Source organism: Rhipicephalus sanguineus, chromosome 11, assembly GCF_013339695.2.
Source record: "Rhipicephalus sanguineus isolate Rsan-2018 chromosome 11, BIME_Rsan_1.4, whole genome shotgun sequence".
Classification (NCBI taxonomy): domain Eukaryota; kingdom Metazoa; phylum Arthropoda; class Arachnida; order Ixodida; family Ixodidae; genus Rhipicephalus; species Rhipicephalus sanguineus.
The window spans coordinates 98,184,532-98,209,371 of record NC_051186.1 but is presented as its reverse complement, the minus strand read 5'-3'; the positions used below and the strand labels follow the sequence as shown (position 1 = coordinate 98,209,371).

The 24,840-nt window shown below is 46.7% G+C and overlaps 2 protein-coding genes across 2 annotated transcripts in view; both read left to right on the top strand.

Annotated features, from left to right (window-relative positions):
• Positions 1–24,840, top strand: part of LOC119374550 (sulfotransferase ssu-1) — a 459,957-nt gene that overhangs the window by 47,833 nt on the left and 387,284 nt on the right. The window lies entirely within an intron of this gene.
• Positions 2,553–23,256, top strand: LOC119373243 (pancreatic triacylglycerol lipase-like). The gene is made up of 3 exons (XM_037643258.2): positions 2,553–2,800; positions 8,827–9,012; positions 22,623–23,256. Exons 1-3 carry the CDS (start codon positions 2,629–2,631, stop codon positions 22,889–22,891), a joined length of 627 nt encoding a protein of 208 aa, XP_037499186.1. The 5' UTR covers positions 2,553–2,628; the 3' UTR covers positions 22,892–23,256.

The window sequence follows — 24,840 nt, the reverse complement described above, 5'->3', positions numbered from 1 at the left end:
AGAAAAACAAGACTAGTGAGATGGCCGGCCAACTAAAAAAAAACCTACGAGCAAGAGCATGCGCTGTCTAAAAACACCATTTTCCCTTCTTTTCGAAAAGTCACAGTTTCGCCGCAACGGCGAAGTAATGAATGCGATAGCAATAAATTGGAATGTAACGCGAACAACGGAAAGCAGCTCGAAATTGCCAGCGCGTCGCTCGAGCCCAAAGGACGCACGAAAAGAACGCACACAGCACCAGCGCTAACTATTATGCGTCACAGCTCGACACTGGAAGCGCACTGCTCCAACATAAAGCAGAACGCACGAAACGAACGAACAGGTACATACAGGACGAGCGCGAACTAACTGTCCCAGTCGTTACTTATTTGTGTTTGAACACCGCGGCCCTTTCGCAAACGCGGCCGCTGCACCGTCGAAGCGACTTTCGTAGGCTCTGTGACTTCAGCGCAGACATCGCGGGGAAAGCACAAGACATACGACCCCCCGTTTCCTCCCCCCGCGAGCCGCCCCCTTCTTTCATCGAGATAAGCGCACGAAGGCGACCACGCCCTGTAGGCGAAGAGCAACGGCGTTCGCAAGAACGGGGCGACGATCTTTAAAGCGCGCCACGCGTGGACATCGCGCCATATCTGTGGTAACTCAGAAAGCATGTTCATGTAAGTGGTATATATAAATAGCTCGCCGTTAGCAGGCTGAAAGACGGAGCTGTTCGTGGCCTAACCGTCGACGCCGCGCGCTGGAAGGCGGGAGGTCACCCTTTCGATTCCGCGCGTCGGAAAGTTTTTCTGAATTATTTTTCTTTGTGGCTTTGATATATATATATATATATATATATATATATATATATATATATATATATATATATATATATAGACATATACATATACGGTGCATGACGGCGGCGACGGCGACGGCAAAAATCAGCCGAGACTGTCCATATAATTGCTATCGCAATAAAATGCTGGATCGCGCTTGTTACAACTGGTGACCTGGCAGGAACAGCGTGGCAGAACCTAGAGGGTTTTTTCGTTCGCAGCTGCAAACGGTGGTTCGCGAACAAGAAATAATATTATATTTTGGGTGCGCTTCACGCGTTCTACCACGTCGCAATAGGCTTACCTAGTGTCACAATACGCAACTAAACCTTTCCGGGAACACACACTTCGCACACAATCAGCAATGGTTAACATTGCTGGGTTTACACTTTCGTCAAAGAATTGGCTTGAATTGACTTTTCGCAATCATGCGGCATTGATGTTTACAACTCGGGGCTAGAATCTCGAACAAGCATGCCGTTTTTACTAGTTTCATGGCTCTGTGTCATATTCATTTCGTCGAGAACTTTCTCCACTCATAGTGCGAATTCTGCAAACACTCTTCTCACACCTGCTGAGAAAATGATGTCATGGAAACTGCAAACTGAAGGATAGCTGGGGACCATTCTAGCAACATTAAGAGATAAATGATGCATGCCATCATTGGCGTGCGCACAGGGGGGGGGGCAGGAGGGCGCCCCCCCCCAGATCACCTAAGAGGGGGGGGGGCGCAAGATTGTCCCCGTACATTATTCCCGCCCTAGTCACCTCAGAGGGGGTGGGCGCAAAATCTGCCTCGTATATTGAATTAGTAGGAGGGCGGGGGGGCGCTGCGATGATCCTTCGCCCCCTCCTGATGGGGAATCCTGCGCACGTCTATGCATGTCATCGTCTTATTTGCGGTAACCTTACCTTGCGCTCTGTTTCAGCGCGCTCTTTACCGGATCTTCTACCAGTGAAAGACTGCGTTAGGGCATCTGTTGTCCCGATTGCTGTGGTATGGTTTAAAAAAAATGGCGAAGCTTGCACTATGCACTTAGCCACTGAAAAACCTTGAAACTGCGAAACTGGACGATCCTGGAGACTAAATGGTTGTTTCTCTGCTGTTTTTAGTCCTTAGCTAGGTGATGAGGCTTGTTTGTAGGTTACTTCTAGGTCGGTGCTAGGCTTTAGCTACGTGATGCTAGGCTGTTTCTACGTTTATTCGCAGCGCAGAGAGGTTCGAGTTAAATGGCACACAGTCAGAGACATTACGCGGATGTTTAATGAGGCATGACATGGATGTTTAAACTCCGCAGACAGAAAATCAAGCTGAAACGAAGCGTTCGCACCTCTCATACAGGCACACACACGATATGGATGTTCAACCAGAGACAAACTGATATTTCAAAATTTCGTTTTTAGGTGACCAGGGATGAGTAGTGGCATTTACACACTTTATGTGACACATACCCGTTTACGATGGTGAGAGTTTTCTGATAGGCCGCAGAAATTTCTGTCGCACATCCCCGTTTGTTCGCCTAACTGTTTTCTTCTTCAGTTTAAGTGAACCAGTGGGGAGTAGTGAGATTCACCCAATTTCTGTAGCACATAGCCGTTTATTTTTCGAGATAGGGTCGGACACATTACGGCTAGAATAAACAGCTTCGCTGGTAAAACCAAAAATACGCATCAGGTGACTGTGCTGGTTTTCTTATTTTAATGGGTGCTTCTATTTTGTCGTATGCAGGTCCATTGCAACGTCATTATTGTTACGTGGCTAAAGGGAGCCCGCATCCCTGACTACACAGCAGCAGCTTCCAACGCCGCTATGGTTGGTGTTCTGCTCTCGAAGCTGATTCAAGAGATGATTGAAACGTCAAGCGGCCAGTTGAGTGCAAGCGATGTCCACGTCATAGGTTTCAGCTTGGGCGCACAAGCGGCTGGGTTTTGTGGTCGCCACTTCTACAAATATACAAATGAGAAAATTGGGCGAATTACAGGTATTGTTGAATAGTAACACTGTACTTTACGAAAAGCATGCACGGAATCCCTGTACCTAAAAAATCACGGTAACCCTGGCTAACTGCACAAAGATGTTAAAGCGACGATAGTTAACCTCTTTTAGTTTACGTGGCCGCTGCTGCGACTGAGTCGCACCGTATAACACAATGTATATTTGCGTACAAGTGGAATAAGAAATAAAGTACAATATGTAGTTCTTTATTCTTTAAAGCAGTTGAACTGACAGACCCGAATAACTTTAAACCAGGAGTCTGAAACACGCGCAACAGGGGCCGCATGCTGCCGCGGACATTCCGCTAGCGGCCCACTTCGCGCATGTCTGTCTGGGTGTACCAGACCTTTGCGAGATTCTTGCCGTTGCATGCTTTCGGGTGCTACGTCAAAAGCGGTTGGGATCATCACCATGCCAGGAAGTTCGTCGGTGTGCGAACACATATTTTAGCTGAAGGTGAACAATTCTGGTCGAGGATGAACACCTCCGATCCACCATGAGGATCGTCGACACACAAGAAGTTAGTGCGGACGTCTCTTCTCTCGTCGCAGCTAGGCTTTGCCAGGAATCAAGCCAGCGTGTTAAGAACATTAGCAGTTTTCTTTTGTCCGTCACAAATTATGGTACTGTGGGACATTGATAAAGGTAGTCGCATTATTTTTTTCTTCTTGCGATCAGTAAGGTTTTGTTAGGGTAAGCCACATAGACGTGAAAAGTCTGAAGCCCATATTTTTGTGAGGCACCCCACCATCTCTTGAAGCGCACTCATGGAGCAAAAAGTCCTATATTTCAAAATCGACCTAGAGATTTTGATCCTTCTTTAGTATGATAGCGACAAATTGCTCGAATCCTGACGCCAAACGTCCTGCAGAAATAAAGCATATATGAGGTATGTGAAAGGCCTTCTTTGAAAAGACAAGGTTAGCTGACATTTGGTTGAAACAGGGTACCCTTCTCCCCCTCGGCATTTGAACCTTCTTCATTCTCCGGCCCTTGGGGAACGAAACGTCATCGCTGTGGCCTGTTAGACAACGTGAGTTTGAGAACCATGGTTTAAACAAAGCTACAAGGTAGACACCGCACTTTTGAAATGATTTGTTCCTAAATCTGGTCAGCGCAAGGTGTAGGAGGAACCACAAAACTCGCATAGCAGGTAATAGCCTATATTGGTTGGAGTTCTAGCACAAAACAAAAATGTCGGCTATAGAGCACGATTCACTGCGCCACAGAGCGAACTCGCATCGCCAACTGAAAAAAAATCACAGCATATCCACGGAGTGAATGATGATGAGTGGGCGAAGCTGCGGAGGTTCATCGGTAAACCGTGAATCTTCCGTGAATTCTGCCCAATACATCGTCACCGACGTGAGATCGGGCGCGTTTATACTAAAGGTTCGATGAGTTATGACGACTTGCAGCTCACTTTAATTTTACATGTACGCTGTGAATTTTCATTGTTTAGAAAACCATTGCTTTAGAAAACATCTGGCGTCTTTCGTTAAGCAGCTGGCGTCTTTTCGTTTTGCTTTAGAAACATCTGGCGTTCTTTCGTTTTGCGTTTAGAAAACATCTGGCGTCTTTCGTTGCTTTATTTCATCAATCAACGGCATTTTGAACAAAATTTTTATTGTTTAATCACGCACAGGAGAAATCTCACCAGGCACTACCTTGGAGGTAAACAATGGCTGCTAATGGGAATGAGACACAGAAGAAGTCGGCTTTTAGCTAACACTTACACTTCTACTTCTACTAACGTTTCCTACTGGAACATGCCAATGGCTGCTAATGGGGAATGAGAGACAGAAGAATTCGGCTTTTAGTTAACCCGCACGCTGCGAATTTTTTTATTGTTCAACAACGCACAGGAAAAATCTCCCACCGGCACCACCTTGGAGGTCAAGATGTGGTACTAGCATTACCACTGGTTATGCACTACTACGAGGGACGAACGGGTGCCGCCTTAAGGAGCTTCGCCCCTAAAATTGGCGCGGAGCGAGTTTCTACGTTTCCACGCCCAACTGGCGCAAAGCTCTTGCCCGATGTGCTGCGGCATATCCGTGTGCAGTTCGATCTGACAACGGGTCGAATGCATGAGGCAAAGCGATAACGGTTACTATTTTGCTACCGGCTTGTGATAGCAACCGAGGCAGCACGCCAGCCTTGGGCCAATGTCGGCCCAAGGTTGGAAAACATTGGCAGAAATATTGGTCCTGCATTGGCTTTTGGGGGTTTGCTACACCTAACTGTGCATTGGTTCAAGATTGGAAGACAATGATGACCCAATGTTTCGAAAGATCGCTCTGGCCACTATTGCCCGTCCAACATATCGCCAATAATGGCAAGGATGGCTGTAGCCAACATTCTCCTTCGTAACTCTCGCCAACATTGTATGGATATTGGCAGCTCCAATATTTCATGCCAGCATTTATTGTTGGCTGCACCACCGTTCCTTATTTTCCAGCGTTTAACGCCAACATTGTATTGATATTGGCAGCTCCAATATTTTATGCCAGCATTTATTGTTGGCTGCACCACCGTTCCTTATTTTCCCGCGTTTAACGCCGACGAAAAGGCTGGCAATAACCCAGCCATTTCGTCGGCTATGTCTATCTCTGTACGACATTTTCCACTGAATGTGCAGTTTAACATGAGGTAGATTTTTGTGCACGTACATAAGTGCATGTTGCCCACGCTTTTGCTTTTAGACAGGCAGCAGAGATAATCAGCGTAGAAAAGCTGAGTAAACACAAGTTTATTCCGCATATGGCAAATATACTACAAATTTTCGAAATAATTTCGCGTTTCGCACTTTGTTCTGCTGACCACTTGCTGGCAGATTACAGCTGCGCGAAACCTACACTAATTACCTTAAATACCGTTCTTATATTAGAAATCGCGGAAACAGGATCACTCACAAAGACACGCAGCCTCCCCGTTAGCCCTTGTTTGAGTTGCCAGTTCACCGAAGGTTCAAAAGGAAGTGAGTGAAAACAAAATACAAAATACAAACAGAATACAAAATGAAATGAATTGACATCTGCACGTGAACAGACATTCAACACAGCCGAAATTCAGAACCACTTTGAACTACCAGAAAGTTCATCGCCTATTTATTTATTAAATGGTGACTGCAGCTAGAGCTTGAAAGAATGCGAAAACTTCACAAATAAGAAACATTCCTGTGTTACAAATCCATCATATCTTTGTGCGAGACGAGCGGCGAAGGGCAGATGAAAGAGGGATGTTTAGCTGGCGCACGATAACGCCAGAAAAGAACAAAATCACGCAAGCAAATGCTGACAACATCGCTAACGGAGAGAACTTCACCTACTTCGACGCCCACAACAAAGCCCACCACATGGGTATTCACAAACTAACCAACCTAAAGAAAATACGTGGCAAATGTGGACATAAATAAGCGAAGCACATACTTCACGTACGAAAAACACGAAAAGTAACATGCGACGAATGAAAAAACTAATTACTAACGCGATACGAACACAAAAATCCCGCGGAAAGTTTACTAGTTGTCAGAACACATCGGCCCTCATCTGCAGATCGCTCTTCAAAAGTCAAAACAATCATATCCGATGAAGCACAGGACAGCTACTTTCTCGCAGTGACATCGCCGTAGAACCCCGGTATCCGTAGAACTGCGGCATCCTGACTCAGTATCCGACTCCGTTTTTTCCCCATGACTCTTGACTGAATATTGAGGGGCGCGTGCCCGATGATGATGAGAGCCAGAATGAGGTGGTGTAACCGCCACTGACTGACAAATGCCGCCGGCGAGAAGGGGGCGAAACGCGTACGCATCTTCCGAGGTGCCGGCCATAGGCGTGCGCAGGGGGGGGGCAAGGGGGGCGAGAAGGGGGGGCGCAAAGTCAGCCCTATACATTGTAGGGGGGGCGAGAAGAGGGGCGCAAAGGCAGCCGCATACATTGACACAATAGGGAGGGGGGGCGCTGCGACGAACCTTCGCCCCCCCTGAAGGGGAACCCTGCGCACGCTTATGGTGCCGGCGTCTCCCGCCATCTCCCCTTCTCGTTGTCAAAGGCATTCAAATCATGGAGGCATGTTTTAACCATCGTGGGCGGAGCAGCCGTCAAGCGACAAGTGTTTTATGACCATCCACCCCCCCCCGCTCCCCCACTGTTGGGAGGAGAGGACGTAAAATTCCTGAGCAAAACATGGCGTCGCGCTGCTTTTCCGCCCTCCCGAGCACCGAGAACATTTATTTGAACTGAACACGTCTGGTTGCATGAAGCGTTGAGAGTGCAAACATAACTGATCGCTCGTTTGGAGATTCCGCGGGCAATACCGCAGTCTTTTACAGTACATCGCTGTAGCGCGCACACAAAAAAAAAAGTTACGATCCTGTAACCCAACCAGTCGTGTAGCAAACACAACAGTACCTAGTGCGGTTCAAGTCACATGAAATCTTTTGACTGTTCGCTGCAAATAAAGCCGTCGCATTAATTTCGGTGCACGTGCATGAAAGCGGCACCAGTGCAAATGGCCATTGCTAAGCAAACTACCATTCTATTCTACTCCATTAACTCATCAACGCTATATACAGCTTCAATCAATGTAAAAAAAAGGCTTGTTTTTTGTTTTGTTAGCAGCTCGCTAATCTAAGTTGAGAACTTCGTACTTACTTTATTTTATATTGCTAAGCATCTGCAAAACAAATTTTGTCCAACTATTTAGCATACATTTTGTGCCACACTGAATGCCAACTTAGTAATCAAGACCCTGTGTATGCCATAGTTGCCTTTCGTGTAGAATGGAAGTTCCACTTTTGCTTGTAGACTCACAACGTGGTCCTGTTTTTGCCGTATTTATAAAACGGAGTTACCAATATTGTAAGTTGTCTGGCAACGGTATTCCATTGCTGACGTCCTTACTGGATGGCTGTGCCAATGTTCTATGTTCGCTGGGAACGCTGACCCATTTGTTGCCGTCTTTGTACGATGGGAGTACCAATATTGTATTTTGGCTGGCTACGATTGACCACTGTTGGCATCTCCATAGGCTGGCTTTGCCAACATTGGTTTTGTAGTGGCTTGAATGGGCCTTCATTGGGCCTTCATTTGCCAACGTAAATGCAATATTGGCCCAATATGCTTTGCTGCCTGAGGAGAAATGACTGCTCGGGAGATCAGGGAGGAACATTGTGCCGATCCTCACCGTCATGTATGCGTAATTATGGAAACCGCAATTAAACTTTGCAGGGGGTTATCTCGGAGCACAGCCATGCTAGAAAAATTCTTCACAGTGGAACCTTGTAGAAACTCGAATGCGTCCAACTTTTCACTACAAATACGCCCGCTTGCGGCACTCGTTAAAAAATTCATTGTTCAGTCCTAGGTAACTGCGCAGCTGACAGCGATAAATATTGTCTCACTTTGTGTCCCCTGCACAAACAACTTACATGCAAAGGTGGTTTTCACGTACCTCTCTAAGCGCTGAATTTAACAAAACCGTAAAGCTTAACTCGGAACACCCGGTACATATATACAGGGTGCCCCAGCTATCACGCAGCGCGATTTAAAAAAAGAGGAACGGCGTTACGCGAAGCACGGCTACTGCATATTGTTCCTAGTATACTAGAATTTCCACTGCCATCTTTTTCTGTTAATGAGGTTGAATTAATTGGTCATAATTAAATATGTAACTCGACATGTACTCACCTAATTGTCAAAATACCAACGAGGCGTATCTAGGCATGCTCATTTGGCGTCCAACTGCGCTAGTTTCAACAACGTGCTCATTTTTTACAGCTGATAAAGCCCGCGGTATATGAAAACTAACACGTGACTACGCTCCCACCCGCAAAGAAAACCAGCAACATATATATATATATATATATATATATATATATATATATATATATATATATATATATATATACCATCTTTTGTAATAGTTAAGCACTTGGCGAAGCTACCACCAGTCTATTCTCCAAAAACTATGAGAAGTACCTCAGCAGGAGATGAACGTTTATTCTAGGTCTCGACCCGGCTGGTCCATTGTTTCAAGGTACAAACGTGGCCTTGTCAAAGGATGATGCGCTGTTTGTCGACGTCATACACACAAACGCAGGGAAGTTATCAGAGTGGATGTTTGGGATGAAGGGGCCAGTAGGTCATGTCGACTTCTACCCAAATGGCGGAGGCCGACAACCAGGCTGCAAAAGTAAGACACGCGCATTTGTAATAATTTGATAGCGTTTCATTCGGAGTCATTAAGTAATTAGACAGTCCAGCGCCTCCTCTATTTCTTTCAATGCCGCCAGATGCGAACAATTCAACTGTTCATTACCCTCTCCTCTAGTCCTTTCCTACTCTTCCCCGTCGGCTAGCCTTTGCGCCTGCTTTGCGTTCATGGGGGAGTCTCGCTCTAGGTGGTGCCTCGCTACGGAAATCAATGCCTCGATGTCCGCTCTTCCGCTTGGAGTGAAGACATCTGGGTCGTCTGCTACGGGGGCCCCCATTCTCACCCCCGCTGCATACCGGTTTCGCTCTGAAGGGAAGGGGCGCACTCAATGAAGGGTGCAACATCCAGGCATACCATGTCGAAGACAGCCGCGATAACGCCGCAGCACGTCGAACACGTGAGCACAGCAGCAGGAGTATGTAGGCACTATAATGGCGGATCCGGTACAAAAGGTGGCAGCACCCTACTCATGATCACTATGTTGACTGTTACGCTGGCTCTTTTAAGAGAGGCGGCGTTTTGAGATGGCACGTTTCGTTCGTGGCGCTATGCGACCTAGCAATGGCATCACTGCATCACTGCGAGGCTGCTACATGCGCTGGCTTCTAGATGTGCCACGCGATTGCTGTGAGGTGGCGGCGCCATTGCTTGGAGCCAGAAAGAGTGCGAAGCAACAAATCTGACAGACGCATGATATAGGAGAGGGACGACGCGTGTACCACATCTGCATGGGAACGCACTCAGACGCACGTGTGACGCAAGCAGTAGCACCCTTTAGGCGGCGTCGTACTACAACCCCCTGAATAAGGCGGAGCGCCGGCTCCCATTGAGTAGCGAGCGTTTGCGCTGGCATTGAAAAAAATAGAGCAGGCGTTGAGCAGTTTTACCAAGCTAGCTGCAATTGATAAGTGTACGGTGGCAATGTTTACGCAGCCAAGTGGCAAAAATATTGTCACGCGCGCTTCTTTTCATATTTTTATGCAACCAGTTCTTTGCACGTATAACCACTGATTTGCGAAAAGCACGCCCGAATGTCTGGGAACTTTCCAGATAATTATAGAATGTTCTGATACGCTTTAGCGCCCAACGAGAAGAGAAGAGTTTATTCTAGAAATCACGCGGCCACCAACGATAAAGCTGGAATCTTCGATGCCACAGGTGTGAAATGCCGACGCGCTTTAGTGCAGATCAAATTAGCGACGAGTGACGGCAGTGCTTGCTGTTATCTGTGTACAGTGGGCATTGTTTGTAAGCCGACTGCTGCCTTCTTCAGTGGCACGCCCACGCGACCATATTGTCACGTAGTGACACGCATTGTCACGTAGTCCAACAGGGACTTGAATACAGTCTTGCGGCAATGATTTTATTTGGACGAAGCTGGTGCCCAAATTCTGCGGTGGTTACATCGAAAGGCGCAGCTGCCACTTCAGCGGGTAAGAAGACACAGCGCCGCGCGCTGTTTTATACCCGTCAGTGTTCAGGCTGACACCACTTATCAACACGCAATGTAGAGGGAACAGAATGGAACGCGATGACATCATTCAAACGTGATCATACTACCCGTTTACTAGTAACAGGGAAGCTGGTAAGGCTAGCCGTAACTTGTTCGTCCTACAGGTATGTTTCGTGCGGAATACGCGCAAACTATCATCATCATAAACAGGGTATATGCCTCAGAAATTGGGTAAATTCAACTACTCACCGCTGGTCCACTAAAGGTGAAGAAAACTATCGTCATCAAACAGCTAGATAGATATCATCATCATAAACGGGTATGTGTTGTAGAATTTTGGTAAATCCCACTACTCAACAATGGTCCATTAAAAATGAGGAAGAAAAAAATATTCATTCTAAAAAGACAGGGCGTGCAAACACGGACAGAAGAAAGAAGTGAGGACACCACAAACGCATGGTTGCAGAAAGCGATAGGAAGAAACGTGTCGTAGGTATACAGTACATTCATTGCGTATCTCACAGGCTAAAGAAAGTAGGAAGTAGATACGGCGTTAATGTTGTTTTCACGGCTCCCAATAAGCTAGGTAAGATTTGTGCCGCTGTGCAGAGGAAGAATGAGCGAGTAAAAGACAAGAAGCGGACCGATATTTGTTTCGTAAAACACACCAACAAATTCACTGATTGCCGTACGAGTGTGGTGTACAAGGTCCCTTTCAGCTGCGGCCGCTTCTACGTAGGACAAACGGGCCGATGCAATAACCAGAGATTATTGGAACATGAGAGATCGCTAACAGGAGGCTCACCTTCTAATCTATCTTTACATATTGCCGAGATTCTAAGTAAAATCGGCGTTTGTGGTGTCATGACTTCTTTCTTGTGTCCGTGTTTGCACGCCCTGTCTTTTTAGAATGAAATCTTACCAACTAGCTCAGCTCTCTGTTATTCTAAAAAAAGTTTGCAGTGGCTTAGCTCGGCTATGCCAGGATAACGTAGCGTTAGCAAAGGTAAAGCTGATTGTTCGTAGCTTTCCTGGTTGTCTAGCATTAGCATATTTTATCATGGTTACTGCTGCTCCAATGACACAAACATGGTATACATATTATGTGGCACATGTATATTTATTTTGCCAGGCAAATACTTAGAGATCCGATGACTTAAGCTTTTCCGCTCTTCTGCGCTGTTGAGCAGCATTTGCGCTCTATTTCTCCATAGCAAAACCACACTGGCAAACGCCAGTCAGAGGCGCTATCCATCGGCTCCAGCGCAGTGTCAGACGGCGACTACACAGCGAAGGCGAATAGCTGCGCGCGCGCCGGTGCCAGTACGTCTACCTCGGCTACGACGTCACTTCTCTGGAAAGCGCAGACCGGTGGCAGCGAGTCGCGCGCGGCAGCGGCGGAGTGCGCGGGAGGTGCCGGCTCGGATGCTCCAGATGTGTGACATCACTGATTCTGGCGCATGCGCAGCACGGCTCTTGAGGAGCCACGCGAAACTGTCTCGGCTAGGCCAGTGTAGCTAACGCTATAAACCTATCGTCATCACACGGGTATGCGGATATCATCGTCATACAGTAGAACCCCCGTGATACGATCACGGTTCGTACGAATTTCGGGGTGATACGAATTTTTCTGTGGTCCCGGCCAAGGCCCATTAGCCTGCAATGTAATGGAGTACGGTTGTTACGAACCGATTTTCACCCGGTGACGTTTGATACGAACGTACGCTACCACGCTGGTACGAACAGGTGTTGCCCGTGTTGTCGCGGAAGACGAAGCAATCACGCGCGGTCATGCGAGCAGCGCCGCCAGTTTGTCAGAACAGACCATCTGTGGCGCGTCGTAACCTCCGAGACATCCGAGACTGTGCGCGCAAATCTTTGAGGCCTCAATGCGCCTTCATATATCTTCGCGTTTAGATTACAGATGACGCTACGTAGCGCGCTTTTTCTTTTTTTAACGCGTCGACGCGTGCTTCTATGCTCGAAGCAGCGTCAATGTGCTTTGTGTACACGTGCCTGCCACGTAAATGAAAGCCATGTCTTTGCGATGGAGCTAGGCCTCGCAACATCTACATCCACGACTGTTGGGGACGCGCACACCTCCCAACTCTCCGACTTCCACAGGAGATTCCCACATTTTGAGCAAACCTTCCGATTGTACGGGCACGGCCGTAAATCTCCCGAAAAACATCCAAAACACCGCCGCGATAAGAAAGTAATAACAACAAAGGACAGTGGTCCGAAAATTTTCTGGCGTTCAATCGCGTGCAAAGAGCTTCATAAGTCATTTTCGCCGCAGCACTCTATTGTCTTGCAAAAAAGCGTACTAAGATTTGGAAGGGCTCATAGCTGTCACTGGTCCCAGGACACCTGGTTAATTACTTACTCACGCGCGCACGCGCCGGATATTTACGAGTACAAGTATGATCGCTGAGTTCTAAAAGCACTACTGGCAATCATTCAGAACTGTTCATCACGTTGCTGCGTCCCTGAGAAACAAGAAATGAAAACATATGCCAGCTTTCTTTTGTAGCATATTAAATTTTCATGTTTTCTGGTGATTCGAATTTAGGATGATACGAATATTTTTGGTGACCCTGCGAGATTCGTGTCACTGAGGTTTTACTGTAATCGGGTATGCGCCACCAAAATTGGGTAAGTCCCACTACTCACCACTGGTACACTAAAAATGAAGAAGAAAAATATAGTTAACAAACGTGTATGTAGAAAGGAGCCAAACCAGAGTGAACTCGACAAGCTGGCGGCCCATTTTACCGACAACCTAGCTACAACCAAGTGCTGCCTAGGTACAACTGGAATTAGCATGCTCTAGAACTATGAGAGGTGTGAACGCTGGGTTTCAGCGCATTATTCTTTCTCTAGAGTGTGGACATCTGTGTCGTGTATCTGACTGTCTGTTATTTAGCCGGAAGCTCTATGCGCTGAGAATCAGTGCAGATACAACCTAACATCACCTAGCTAATTCCTACTAACGATGTATAGGCAACCTAGAAATAAACTCCATCACCTAGCTCAGGCCGTGAAATAACCTAGAAGCAACCACAATTAGTCTTGAGATTTCATGCAGTTTCTCTTTGTCAAGCCTTGCATGGTTTAGTGCAAGCTTCGGCAATTTTTTTACGCATGTAAAGACGGAAGGCACAAATGATAAGAGCCCACGTTCCTTACGTCAAACCAACTGATATCACTTTCGAATATTCACATTTCAGACTCAGTTTCAGTCTGGCAAAATTGTTTGGCGCGACTTTCTAGAGATAAAGGTGATCAAGAGACAGTGGCCTGCAGCGACACTCCACACGTCTAAGAAAAAGTTAACCGCACCTTAAGAGCTACATTCCAAGACACGGCAAACGCGTGAGGGGGAGACAGAAAATTAGGTGGGTAGATGAGATTAAGAAGTTTGTAGATATAACGTGGCAGCAGAAAGCACAGGACCGGGTTGATTGGCGGAACATGGGAGAGGCCTTTGCCCTGCAGTGGGCGTAGACAGGCTGATGATAATGATGATGATGATGATGATGATGAAGAGCAACACAAGGAACACGAGCGAGAAGGAAGACCAAAGGAAGCGGGCGCTCTCGGTCAGCGCCTTTGCCGTTTCGTCTCCCTTCCTCCTTGTCTTGCTCGCGCTCTTTTCAGGACAGTTGTAGATCCTAACCAACTAAGCGAGTACTCTGTTCTACTAAATTTGAGCGCGCACTCTCCTTTTTAGCATAAGGTCAAGGAACCCGTTTCGGCACGCTGTTTTCGTAACTCCCCCTTGTTGTATATCAAGAACGCAGGATCAGAGGGCGGAAGAGAAACTTTATTGAGCTGCTCGTAGTTACAGAGCCTCGAGCTGAATGCCCCGATGGAGGCGGGTTCCTCGAGGAGGAGGAGGGCCGTTATGTGGCTCTCTGTTTACAATACATGGCGAGAGCGTCGTCCCGGGGAAACGTGACTCTAGATGTATTTAGTTCACCGCGGCTGCAATAGCACATAATTCACAGCCGCGCACAGATGTAAACACGTAGAGGCCATGTGGTCTCTCACTATACACACTCACGTTGTTAAACACGCACACTTTGCCGTTGCTTATATGTGTGTGGCTTTTTAGTTCCCAACATCTTCCTCCCCCCTAAGACTAAAGGTGTCGTAATTCAGACCTTCAGGAAAACGTCTCGTGCGCGTACTACGCCTGTGAACGTTCCCCTTTCCACTGTCTGTGTTGGGAGGTGATTCCGAGGGCTCCGTGTCTGAATGCGACGGCGTCAAGCCAGGAGCTGACGGCGCCGTGCCGACCGTCTGCGCTTCGTTTCCATTGCCCGTCTGTGGGCAGCTTATACCGTCCCCGTGAAATGGGATGTCGCCTGGCGCGCTGCGGCTGCGCAAATGGTCTACGTGGCGGAATCTTACTTGCCCGGAAACAAACACTACGTATGTCATGGCGGACCTTCTGTTGACTATCTTTCCGAGAAACCACTTAACGGTTTCACCTCGAACGCTTCTTACGTAAACGAGATCCCCTTTTTCAAACTGTCTTGAGCGACCTCGGTGTTTGTCTGCGCTCTCCTTTATGTGGGTTGTTTTTTCGTTCATTTTTCGTGCAAGGTCTGCTTTCAGCATTGACAGCCGCGTGCGCAGTTTCCTTCTCAAGAACAATTCAGCTGGCGTCTGCGCTGTGAATGTATGGGGAGTGGTTCTGTACCCAAACACGAAGTTATCCACTTGTTGTTGTAGTGTTGTTTGCTGGTTTTTCTTTTGGTCACTTACTTCCTGCAGTAGAAGCGACTTCTTCAGCGTTTGTACTGCTCTTTCTGCCGCGCCATTTGATTCTGGGTGGTAAGGAGGAGTTAGCGTGTGTTTCACACCGTTTGCTTTTAGAAAGTCCTCAAATTCTTGAGCTCTGAACTGAGGGCCATTGTCTGTAACAATTTCGTGTGGCAATCCATATGCAACAAACATAGATCTCACTACTTCGATTGTCTTTTGTGCTGTCGTGGAGTTCATGATTTTTACCTCTAGCCACTTCGAATGTGAGTCCACAGCAAGGAGAAATGATTTGCCATTTTTCTCTGGAAAATCTAAGTGTACTCTCTCCCACGCATTCTCACACCATCTCCATGGTTGCAATGGAGTGGGCTGACCGAACGAAGCAACACTTTGGCAAATATCACACTTTCTAGTGATTTCCTCAATACTGCGATTAATAGCAGGCCACCAGACCATTGATCTAGCCATTGCCTTCATCTTAGTGATACTGATGTGCTGTTCGTGCAGCAATCCAAGAACGTCACTTTGAAGTGAAGCGGGAATCACAACTCTGTTATTCCACACTAAACAACCCATGTGCACACTCATTTCTAACTTCCTTACAAAGTACGGCTTTAGCTCATCCGAAACTTTGTTTGGCCAACCGCTCCATGTGAATTGCCGTACAACGCGGAGCACTTTATCTCTGGCTGTCTCTAGCTCAACCTCTTTAACTGTGACAGGAAGGTGTTGTATCGATGCAAAATAAAAATGCTTTCAGACTCTTCAGTAGTTTCAGGCAGGGGGAGCCTCGACAAACCATCAGCGTTGCCAATTGTACGTCCTGCCCTGTACGTGACCTGGTAACGGTAATTTGACAGTACGTGTAACCAACGGTGCACTCGCGCAGTAGCCACAGAGCTTGCTGGACGCTTAGGGTCAAAAAGAGCAGTCAGTGGCTGGTGATCCGTGAAAATTTCGAACTTGCGACCATACAAGTACTTGTGAAATTTCTTGATTCCAAAAATAATGGCAAGTCCCTCTTGCTCGATTTGCGTGTAATTGCGTTCAGATGGGGTCATTGATCGAGACGCAAAGGCAACGGGTTTTTCATGACCATCAACCACATGAGACAGCACTGCCCCTAAGCCGTATGCAGACACATCACATGTCAGACGCAAATCTTTTCTGACATCATAAATCTCCAATAGCTGGTAAGTGCACAGCAGTTCTTTGCATTCCCTGAAACACTTGTCACACTGACTTGACCATTTCCATGCAGTTTCTTTGCGTAGAAAGTTGTGTAATGGCTCAAGTAGAGTTGTCAGATTTGGCATGAACTTCGCATAGAAGTTAACGAGGCCAAGAAATGCTTTGAGCTGTGTAACATCCTTTGGCTGCAGAGCATCTATGATTGCTTCAACCTTGTCTGGTGCTGGGTGCAAACCATTCTTGTCAATTACGTGTCCTAGATAGCGCACTTTGCTTTGACAGAACGAGCATTTTTTTCTGCATTAACGCGGATTCCATGATCATGTAGCTTCTTAAGCACTCTTTCGGTTCTTTCATAACACTCTTGCTTATCTTTTCCTGAAATAAGTACATCATCTATGTAGCAAGCAGTGCCAGGAATTCCTCGTAAAATCTGGTCCATTACTGCTTGGAACATCGCCGGAGCGCTTGCTACTCCGTACGGCAGTCATTTAAATCTAAAAAGACCCAAATGAGTGTTCACTGTCAATAGCTCTTGGGCGCGCTCATCAAGTTGAAGTTGCAGGTAAGCCTTAGAGAGATCTAGAACTGTGAAATTTGTGCCTCCTACTACAGATGCAAAGATGTCCTCCGGTAAAGGCAGTGGGTACTGATCCACCTCTATACGCGGATTTGCAGTAATTCTGTAGTCCCCACATATCCTAACAGAATTGTCTTTCTTTGGCACTATCACAAGACGGGTCGCCCATTCACTGTGCTTGACTCGATATATGATGTCAGCTCTCTCAAGGTCATGCAATTCTTTTTCAACTTGCTCCAACACGGCGTATGGAACTGGTCTAGCCTTACAAAAAGGGGTGACAAATTCTCTTTCAGAACAATGCTCCCACTGAAGCCCTTGATTGTACCGTATCCTTTTGCAAACACTTCATGGTACTTTTTCAAAAGAGAATTTTCTGTCTGAATGTTGTACACAGGTACGACTTCTGACCAATCTAACCTTATTTTCGACAGCCAGTTACGCCCAAAAAGTGTTGGCATCCTCAAGCCCGATTCATGCTTGACTATTAGAGGCGGCAGCTCATGACGCTGTGTGCAATAGCTCACATCAACTTGCGCGGAACCCTTCACATTTACAGGTGTTCCGTTGTACGTGACCAAGCGCACATCAGTTGCGGACCACTCAGCATCGGGAAAACATTTTTTTGAATACGCTTTCCGACATTAGAGACACTGCTGATCCTGTATCAAGTTCCATTGGAACCTCTTTGCCATTTATGTGTAGCTTTACTACTAAAGGAGATGTCTGACCATCTCTCTGGTTATGCCATATTGCCAACAGTTTCGCCTCTGTTGTGTTTTGGTCAAAGTAATGCGTTTGTTTAGTTCGAAACATTTTAGCAACATGGCCCTTTTTCGAACGTTTGAAACACTAACTCTGCAAAAATGGACATGCCCTAGCAAAATGCTCATCACGACACCTGAAACACTTTCCTTGTCCCTCGCGAGAAAGTCCTTCTTTCCGCGGCTTCCCTGGTTTACAGGTGGCAGTCCCCATTGTGGACGCTGTTTGGCTTTTGCCCGTGGCTTCCTTTTAGGCGTCGGCTTGTTCTGCCAGTTGACGTCCGCAGGAGCTGGGAGAATTTCTTTGGTGTCGTTCTTTGCGCTTTCCATGGCGGTGGCGATGTTTAGAACTCATTCCCATGTCGCCTCATTGTTCGGTAACGACAGCAGAAGGCATCGGATGTCCTCGCTGCGAAGACCCGAGATTAGCCGATCTCGGAGACTTTCTTCAAGGAAGCTGCCGAACTCGCCTTTTCCCGCTAGCTTCTTGAGCTCGACGACGAATTCTCCAATTGTTTCACTTTGGCCTTGATCCCTGCGATAGAACCTGTACCGCTCCGTGACTATGGATCTCCGTGGTGCGTAGTGCTCGCGCAGCACTTTCGTGATATCGGCATACTTGGAGTCAGCAGGACTCTTAGGCAGCAGAAGGCTTCGTAGTGTCACGTAGGCCTTTTCACCTAGGACTGTCAAGAACACTTGCGCCTTCCACGGCTCGTCGTTGTTGTTAGGGCTTGCGAAGACATCGAATCTTTCGATGTAGATTTCGATGCTTCCAGTGTCGGTACTGAACTCAGCAAGCCTTCCAACCGGCGTCGTAACTACGCTGCGATCTCCTGATGCTGCTATCCCGTCTGCCGATGTTGCCATGATTGAACAGTTCAGTTCAATCACAGCAAGATGTTGTTAACACTTGTCTTGTGATTCAATCGGAGATGCCATCTTCGGTCCCATCGGATATACCATCTGAGATCCCATCCTCGTCGCCAAAACTGTTGCATATCAAGAACGCAGGATCAGAGGGCGGAAGAGAAACTTTATTGAGCTGCTCGTAGTTACAGAGCCTCGAGCAGACTGCCCCGATGGAGGCGGGTTCCTCGAGGAGGAGGAGGGCCGTTATGTGGCTCTCTGTTTACAATACATGGCGAGAGCGTCGTCCCGGGGAAACGTGACTCTACATGTATTTAGTTCACCGCGGCTGCAATAGCACATAATTCACAGCCGCGCACAGATGTAAACACGGAGAGGCCATGTGGTCTCTCACTATACACACTCACGTTGTTAAACACGCACACTTTGCCGTTGCTTATATGGGTGTGGCTTTTTAGCCCCCCCCCCCCTTAACGAGACCATAGACTAGCTGATTGTGTGCAGTGCAAGGTGTCCGTTCACACCGGGGCATCTTCAGGACCACATCAAATGAAAAGCCTACGTCTTTGGACCTGGGCGAACATGTGCTGATATTCTATCACGATAGAGAGACAAAATTCAGAGCTACCATGCGTTTAATCGGTTCGTTGTTTGGTTTATGACCTTAAACTTCCCAAATGAACTCAGGCTATAAGAGACACCATAGCGGAGGGCTACAGAATAATTTCGGCAATTAGACGTTTCTTGACAGGTCCTGAAATTCCAGATTACACGCGCGTCTAAGGTTGTCTCTCCATCGAAATGCGATCAACGCTACCAGAATCGAATCAGCGACTATCGCGTAAGCAGGCGAGTACAGGAACCACTGTAAAACGGCGTTGGCTAAAATTCTTTTTTGTCGTATTTACATAAAACATTATGTTTGTAGTCAACCTATGAAACAACCACCATTTGTTTAATTATCTTTGGTTGCGTAGCTCAGTTTAATTGCAATTAGGGCCTGTTAGTTTTCCATCCCAGTGCACAACTTTGTGCGACTCAGACACGGACAGAAGGAAGACACGTTTAGACACACAAAGCGGTAACGTGAAGACGCTAATAACGTTAAGAATAGAACAGTTGGCTGGCTGGCACACCACTGCAGAAATCCCGTGTGCAGGTCTATATTAAAACTGTACAAAATAATAGCTAGAAGTAAAATAAAATGACGTCTTAGGTAACAGAAGCAAAACGCATATCTAAATTAGAAAGACACATCAGCCTTGTCTGTAAAAGAGATATTGTTTTCGAGTGGTAGTGCACAGGTGTAATGTTAACTCTCGGGGCATGCGTACTGAATTACGATGTGTATGAAAGGTCACGCACTTTTAGAAACAAAACTGTTGTTTGCGCTTTGCGTGTCTAAATGTGCCTCCCTTCTGCCTGTGACTCGGACGCGCTACCTTTCGCATTCTAATGAAGGCCTAGCAAAGTTGATGATCTATTTGATTTCATAATCAAGCGGCCGAACTACCGTTAGAGCCAGCTCGGTGCGCGTCCGCGTTATACGGCTCTCAGCGCAGATGACGGCCCAATGCACTGCATCAGAGACATCCTCATACACGATTACACGAATACGCTCGTTGGCCTAGCGATTTCTCGGGTATTGGAAGCTGCGCCACGCTTAAACCGCTCTGCTTGAGCGCTCTTACATCTGCGATACTGCAGAACTACTTAGCGCCGGTTTACGTTACGTAAACGGTGTCATCGGTAAATAAATAAATATGCCCCGGTGGAGTCTGCGGGTTTGTCCTATATGTTTTTCTGTTAGACTTGCTCACTCGTATCTCTATTCGCCAAGCGACGCTCAACCTCTGGAGCGCTGCGGATCAGTCTCCAAGCCTTACTCTTTCCGAAAATACAAATCGCTGCTGTTCATACCACAAAGGGTAGCCAAATGTTGAGGCAGTGCTCTCAGCCGAAAGCCTCGCCGCTTTTCTCAATCGCTCCTTCTCTTGCGCACCTGAGGGACATTGGTTGGACGTGTGATCCACCCAGCTCCAACTTCGCTCACTTTAAAGATCCAAGGGGTGAGCAGCAACGAAAAAAAATTGGATCAAAATCCTGCTTTTGTTTTTCGTAACCCCAAGAGCGGGAAAGAAACATTCAACATTTTCAAGCGTGGTTAGAATACGTCTGCTGCTGAAATCCTGTCCTTTGCGCACATGCACGCTATGATACATCATGGACATGCACGAACTAGGATCATCACATACTTTTTTTTGAACTGGGTAGGCTGAAAATTGTACGGACAAGATAGAAGGAAGACATACAGATTTTGTAGCTTTCTGCAGTTTTTGTGTCATCTAAGCGCTCTCTGCTCAGTGTGGTGGCCGAAGTACCGACTGGCTGAGCCGTGCCAGGCGCTGCCGTGGCCATTGCAAAGAGCGAGTGAGCGGCGTTGAGAATGCGCACAGTGGTGCTCGCAGTCATTGGAAGAAATATAGCGGCGCCGTCGGTGAGGTCGCTGGAAACAGCCTGTAAATGTGGTCGCGCTTTATCAACGACTGGGTATATGGATTTCGGCATGTACTTTCAATATTTTATAGCAACGACAGTTGAAGAAACTCTAGCCACTGTGACCAGTTGGAAGTGACCCAGCTGCAAATTATGTAGCACAGTAGCTAACATAGAGAGTTGAAGATACAGAACTCAAACTCATTCAAAACATATATTTTTGCTTTGGACCATTTTGCAACTTCAGCAAAGTTCGACTCGGCCAGCCTCGCACGTACTCAAGCTTAACACATCTGCATTCAGCTAGACTTGCTCGACGCAAGCTCGCTACTGTTCACGTCGGCCATGATTACTCATGCACGGACTCACCAAAACCCTTTTAAACCGGCTTTGCTCCTGCTGAAAATAATATATTTGCTACTCAGCCAGTCCCCAAGACACGTTCCTACAACATCATGCTCACCCAGTTTCAATCAAACTCAGTCTAGCTAAGGCTCGGACTCACCGAAGTCCTGCTCGAACAGATTCAAGCAGACACATTTCCATCAGTACCTTATTGAGCGATATTCACTGACTAGACTCAAGCAGATATAAGTGCACTTGAGAATGTGCACAACTTCGCCTTTCTACGAATGCTGTTACGCCAAATGCTATAAGCGCCGTAAGCAGCTAATCACGGCCAACAAATACAAAGGTATTTCAAGGATCAAACCATCAAGAAATGTTTAAGACCAAGCAGCGCAATCTCGGACTCACGACGCAAAGAAGGCTGTAAATGTCGCTATAGTGATGTAAATCTCCATTCACTATATATCCATTGCATAAAGTTATCTGATCCTGGCTGATCTTGTCTATGCATCTGTATGGCCCATAATCTCGGGGATGATCAAAGTATTTCATTTATGGATAGAAATAAAGGTGACACAACCGCTGAAGAATGCATTAATGATCTTTAGAAATGTTTGTGTTTGTGAGCGAAGCTCGGAAGCGCGAGTACACTTTTGCCTCAATGGATGTGAACGTACGTTCGTTTCGGCCGCTAAGAATAACACAGCGTTTTCAGACAACTGTTCGAAGGCGTGAAACACTGATGTATGCGCACTAAGATAGTTTCACTTTACCACGCAAAGCTTTTCTCTAAAAACGTGCGTGAGAATCTCCCAAAACTTGGACGAAGCGACACTGCAGCTACAAACGAATGGTACTTGTGTAAACGCGACGAAGCGTCACGTATGCAGCTGTCCAGTTGCACACTTTGCACTGGCTGTGAGTTTCTAGAGGTAAGCTTTAGTGATTATTTCTGATTGGCTCTGGAACACTTATTAATTCAAAATGTTGTTACACCATTGCCCACGCCGCGCATGATTTGTTTGAGCCTGCCGCATTTGACGTCCGTGTAAGGAATATGCAATCAATGGAAATATGAATGCTTTGCACTTTGTCACTTTTCTCCTTTATGCAGATGATGTTGACCTGGGCTGCAGCCATACAAAAGCAATAGAGTACTTCGTGGAATCGCTAACATCAGAGTGCCTGTTTGCAGCATATCCCTGTGGAAGTGACTGGACACAACTCCTGGGAGAAGGAGGGGAAACGAATTGGTCGTGCTCTCAAAAGATGGGATTCTACAGCTTCACAAAAGCGGGACGAGGGAATTTCTATTTGGCAACCAATGATAACAAACCGTACTGCATTGAGTCGGCAAGTGACGTACGACGAGATCCGCAGTGAAATGAAACTTTTCTAGGTTTTTTTTTTTCGACCACACACGGATGTGCCTCATTTCTCAGGACGGCCTCAATTTCACATACCCAGCAGTACCAACAAATTGTTCGAGAATGAAGCGGTAAAACGATCAAGTAAAGATTCACCGCGTAGTACATACCGTGCTTGCATTAGTAAGCCATTGCGTTTCGGAGCTATATATTGTATGGGAGTATTCGAGGCCATAAACAGACTACGCCTGCTCTAGGCAAGCGATGTATGGTTAGACATCGCGAACAGACACGCGAGGCAATGTAAAACAGCGTCATTTGTGTACGAAGTGCATCCACTGACAAGAGCATGTGCTCGCAAGAAAGTTCAAAAATAAAATGACCACCATGATGTCACGGTGCTATTTTTCTTATTTCTTCGTCATATACGCAATAAGCCTGAGAAGTGTTTCATTTCATGGCCTGCCATTGATATGTCATGAAAATATCGGTATATAATACATCTTTAAACAACGAACATGAAAAGAGGTATGCTTAGATAGATAGATAGATAGATAGATAGATAGATAGATAGATAGATAGATAGATAGATAGATAGATAGATAGATAGATAGATAGATAGATAGATAGATAGATAGATAGATAGATAGATAGAAACGGCCAAAGTGCCTCAGGTTCGCTAAGTAGTCCTTCCAGTTTATTAAACCGAGACAAAGAAAAAAAGGAAAGACAAAAATATAAAAAGAGATACATGGCAGGCCATCCAGATCCGCAGTTCCTTCAGACTTGTCGCCACTAGTAAGAAGGTGCCTTAGTTTTTATTGGCATGGTTCCCATGAGTCGTCCTATGCACAAGAGTGGAAATTACTAAAGTGGCTATAAGAGAAAACGGTACAGCAAGCGGCAAACTTCACGAGCAAGTTTTCCTTCTCCGTCTTTGTTACAAGTGTCACGCCATACTAAGGATCACTGACGTCTGAATCAAACGTGGAAAACGTGGAGTCCCGCGAAGGTCTTGATGACAAGTTGAGCAACACCAGCAGCAAGTACTGTTATGTTCTCCAGCAAAATATTCTCAATGCAAGTTACGGATGTCAAGCGCCAGTTTTGTCGCGCGAGCAATTTTTGAGATAGTCTCACTTACGTTACCTACATTTAATGAGGCCGGGCAACGGAAAACTACCGCTTTTACGGGCAACAGTGTTTCTGGCCTGTTCGAGATCGCGTGTTTGCAGATTGGCAAGAACGCTGTCGGCCGCAAACTTTAATGCATCTTCTTGTAAACATTGCGAAAGTTGCACTTAATCTTTCATTGATACAACCTTAATAAAAAATCACGCCGTAACCACGCGGCGAATGATGATTGAGCAGCTGACTCGGAGATAATCGGGTAAACCGTGAATGCTCCGTACAATTCCTCTACTGTAAAACTTCTTTTGGGCCTAGTTGTTTCATAATTCTAGAGGTACATTTACAGCGCAAACGTAAAGACGCACCACAAGAAAGAAAGTGTGTGTCGTTTCTTTCTTTGTGGTGCGTCTTTACGTTTGCGCTGTAAATGTACCTCTAGAATTCCTCTACTGTCCCATCAAGACGTCACACGTTGTTATAGTAGCGGCTGTGGTCAGGTTGTTGTCGAATCACAGGCGGTCGCAGACGTTGTAGCTGTGGCCGAACGTGAGGTCGAGAAAATCGCGCTTGAAGCGCGCGTCGGCGCCACGAACTTCAGGTAGCGACCGCTTCCGGCACTTGGCCACTGCATCCCGCACCCGTATCTATTCGAGGTTCTCTTGCCGCCGCTTCCGCGCTGCTTCGGCTTCGCGGGCTTGTATCTAGGGGTCCACACGACGCTGAAGTCTTTCTGCGGCCTCGCGAGCTCTCACCGCAGGGTCTTGGCGGCGAGCACGCGTGCTGCTGCTTTGGGAGCCCTCCGCTCCACCCCCTTGCCTTCTTCGTTCATGTTAT

Excerpts from the sequence above, each read along its gene's own strand:
- LOC119373243 (XM_037643258.2), top strand. The coding sequence starts at position 2,629 with ATGGTTGGTGTTCTGCTCTCGAAGCTGATTCAAGAGATGATTGAAACG. Across the intron at positions 2,801-8,826 it reads GAAAATTGGGCGAATTACAG|GTCTCGACCCGGCTGGTCCA; the intron begins GTATTGTTGAAT and ends CGTTTATTCTAG. Across the intron at positions 9,013-22,622 it reads CCGACAACCAGGCTGCAAAA|ATGATGTTGACCTGGGCTGC; the intron begins GTAAGACACGCG and ends TCCTTTATGCAG.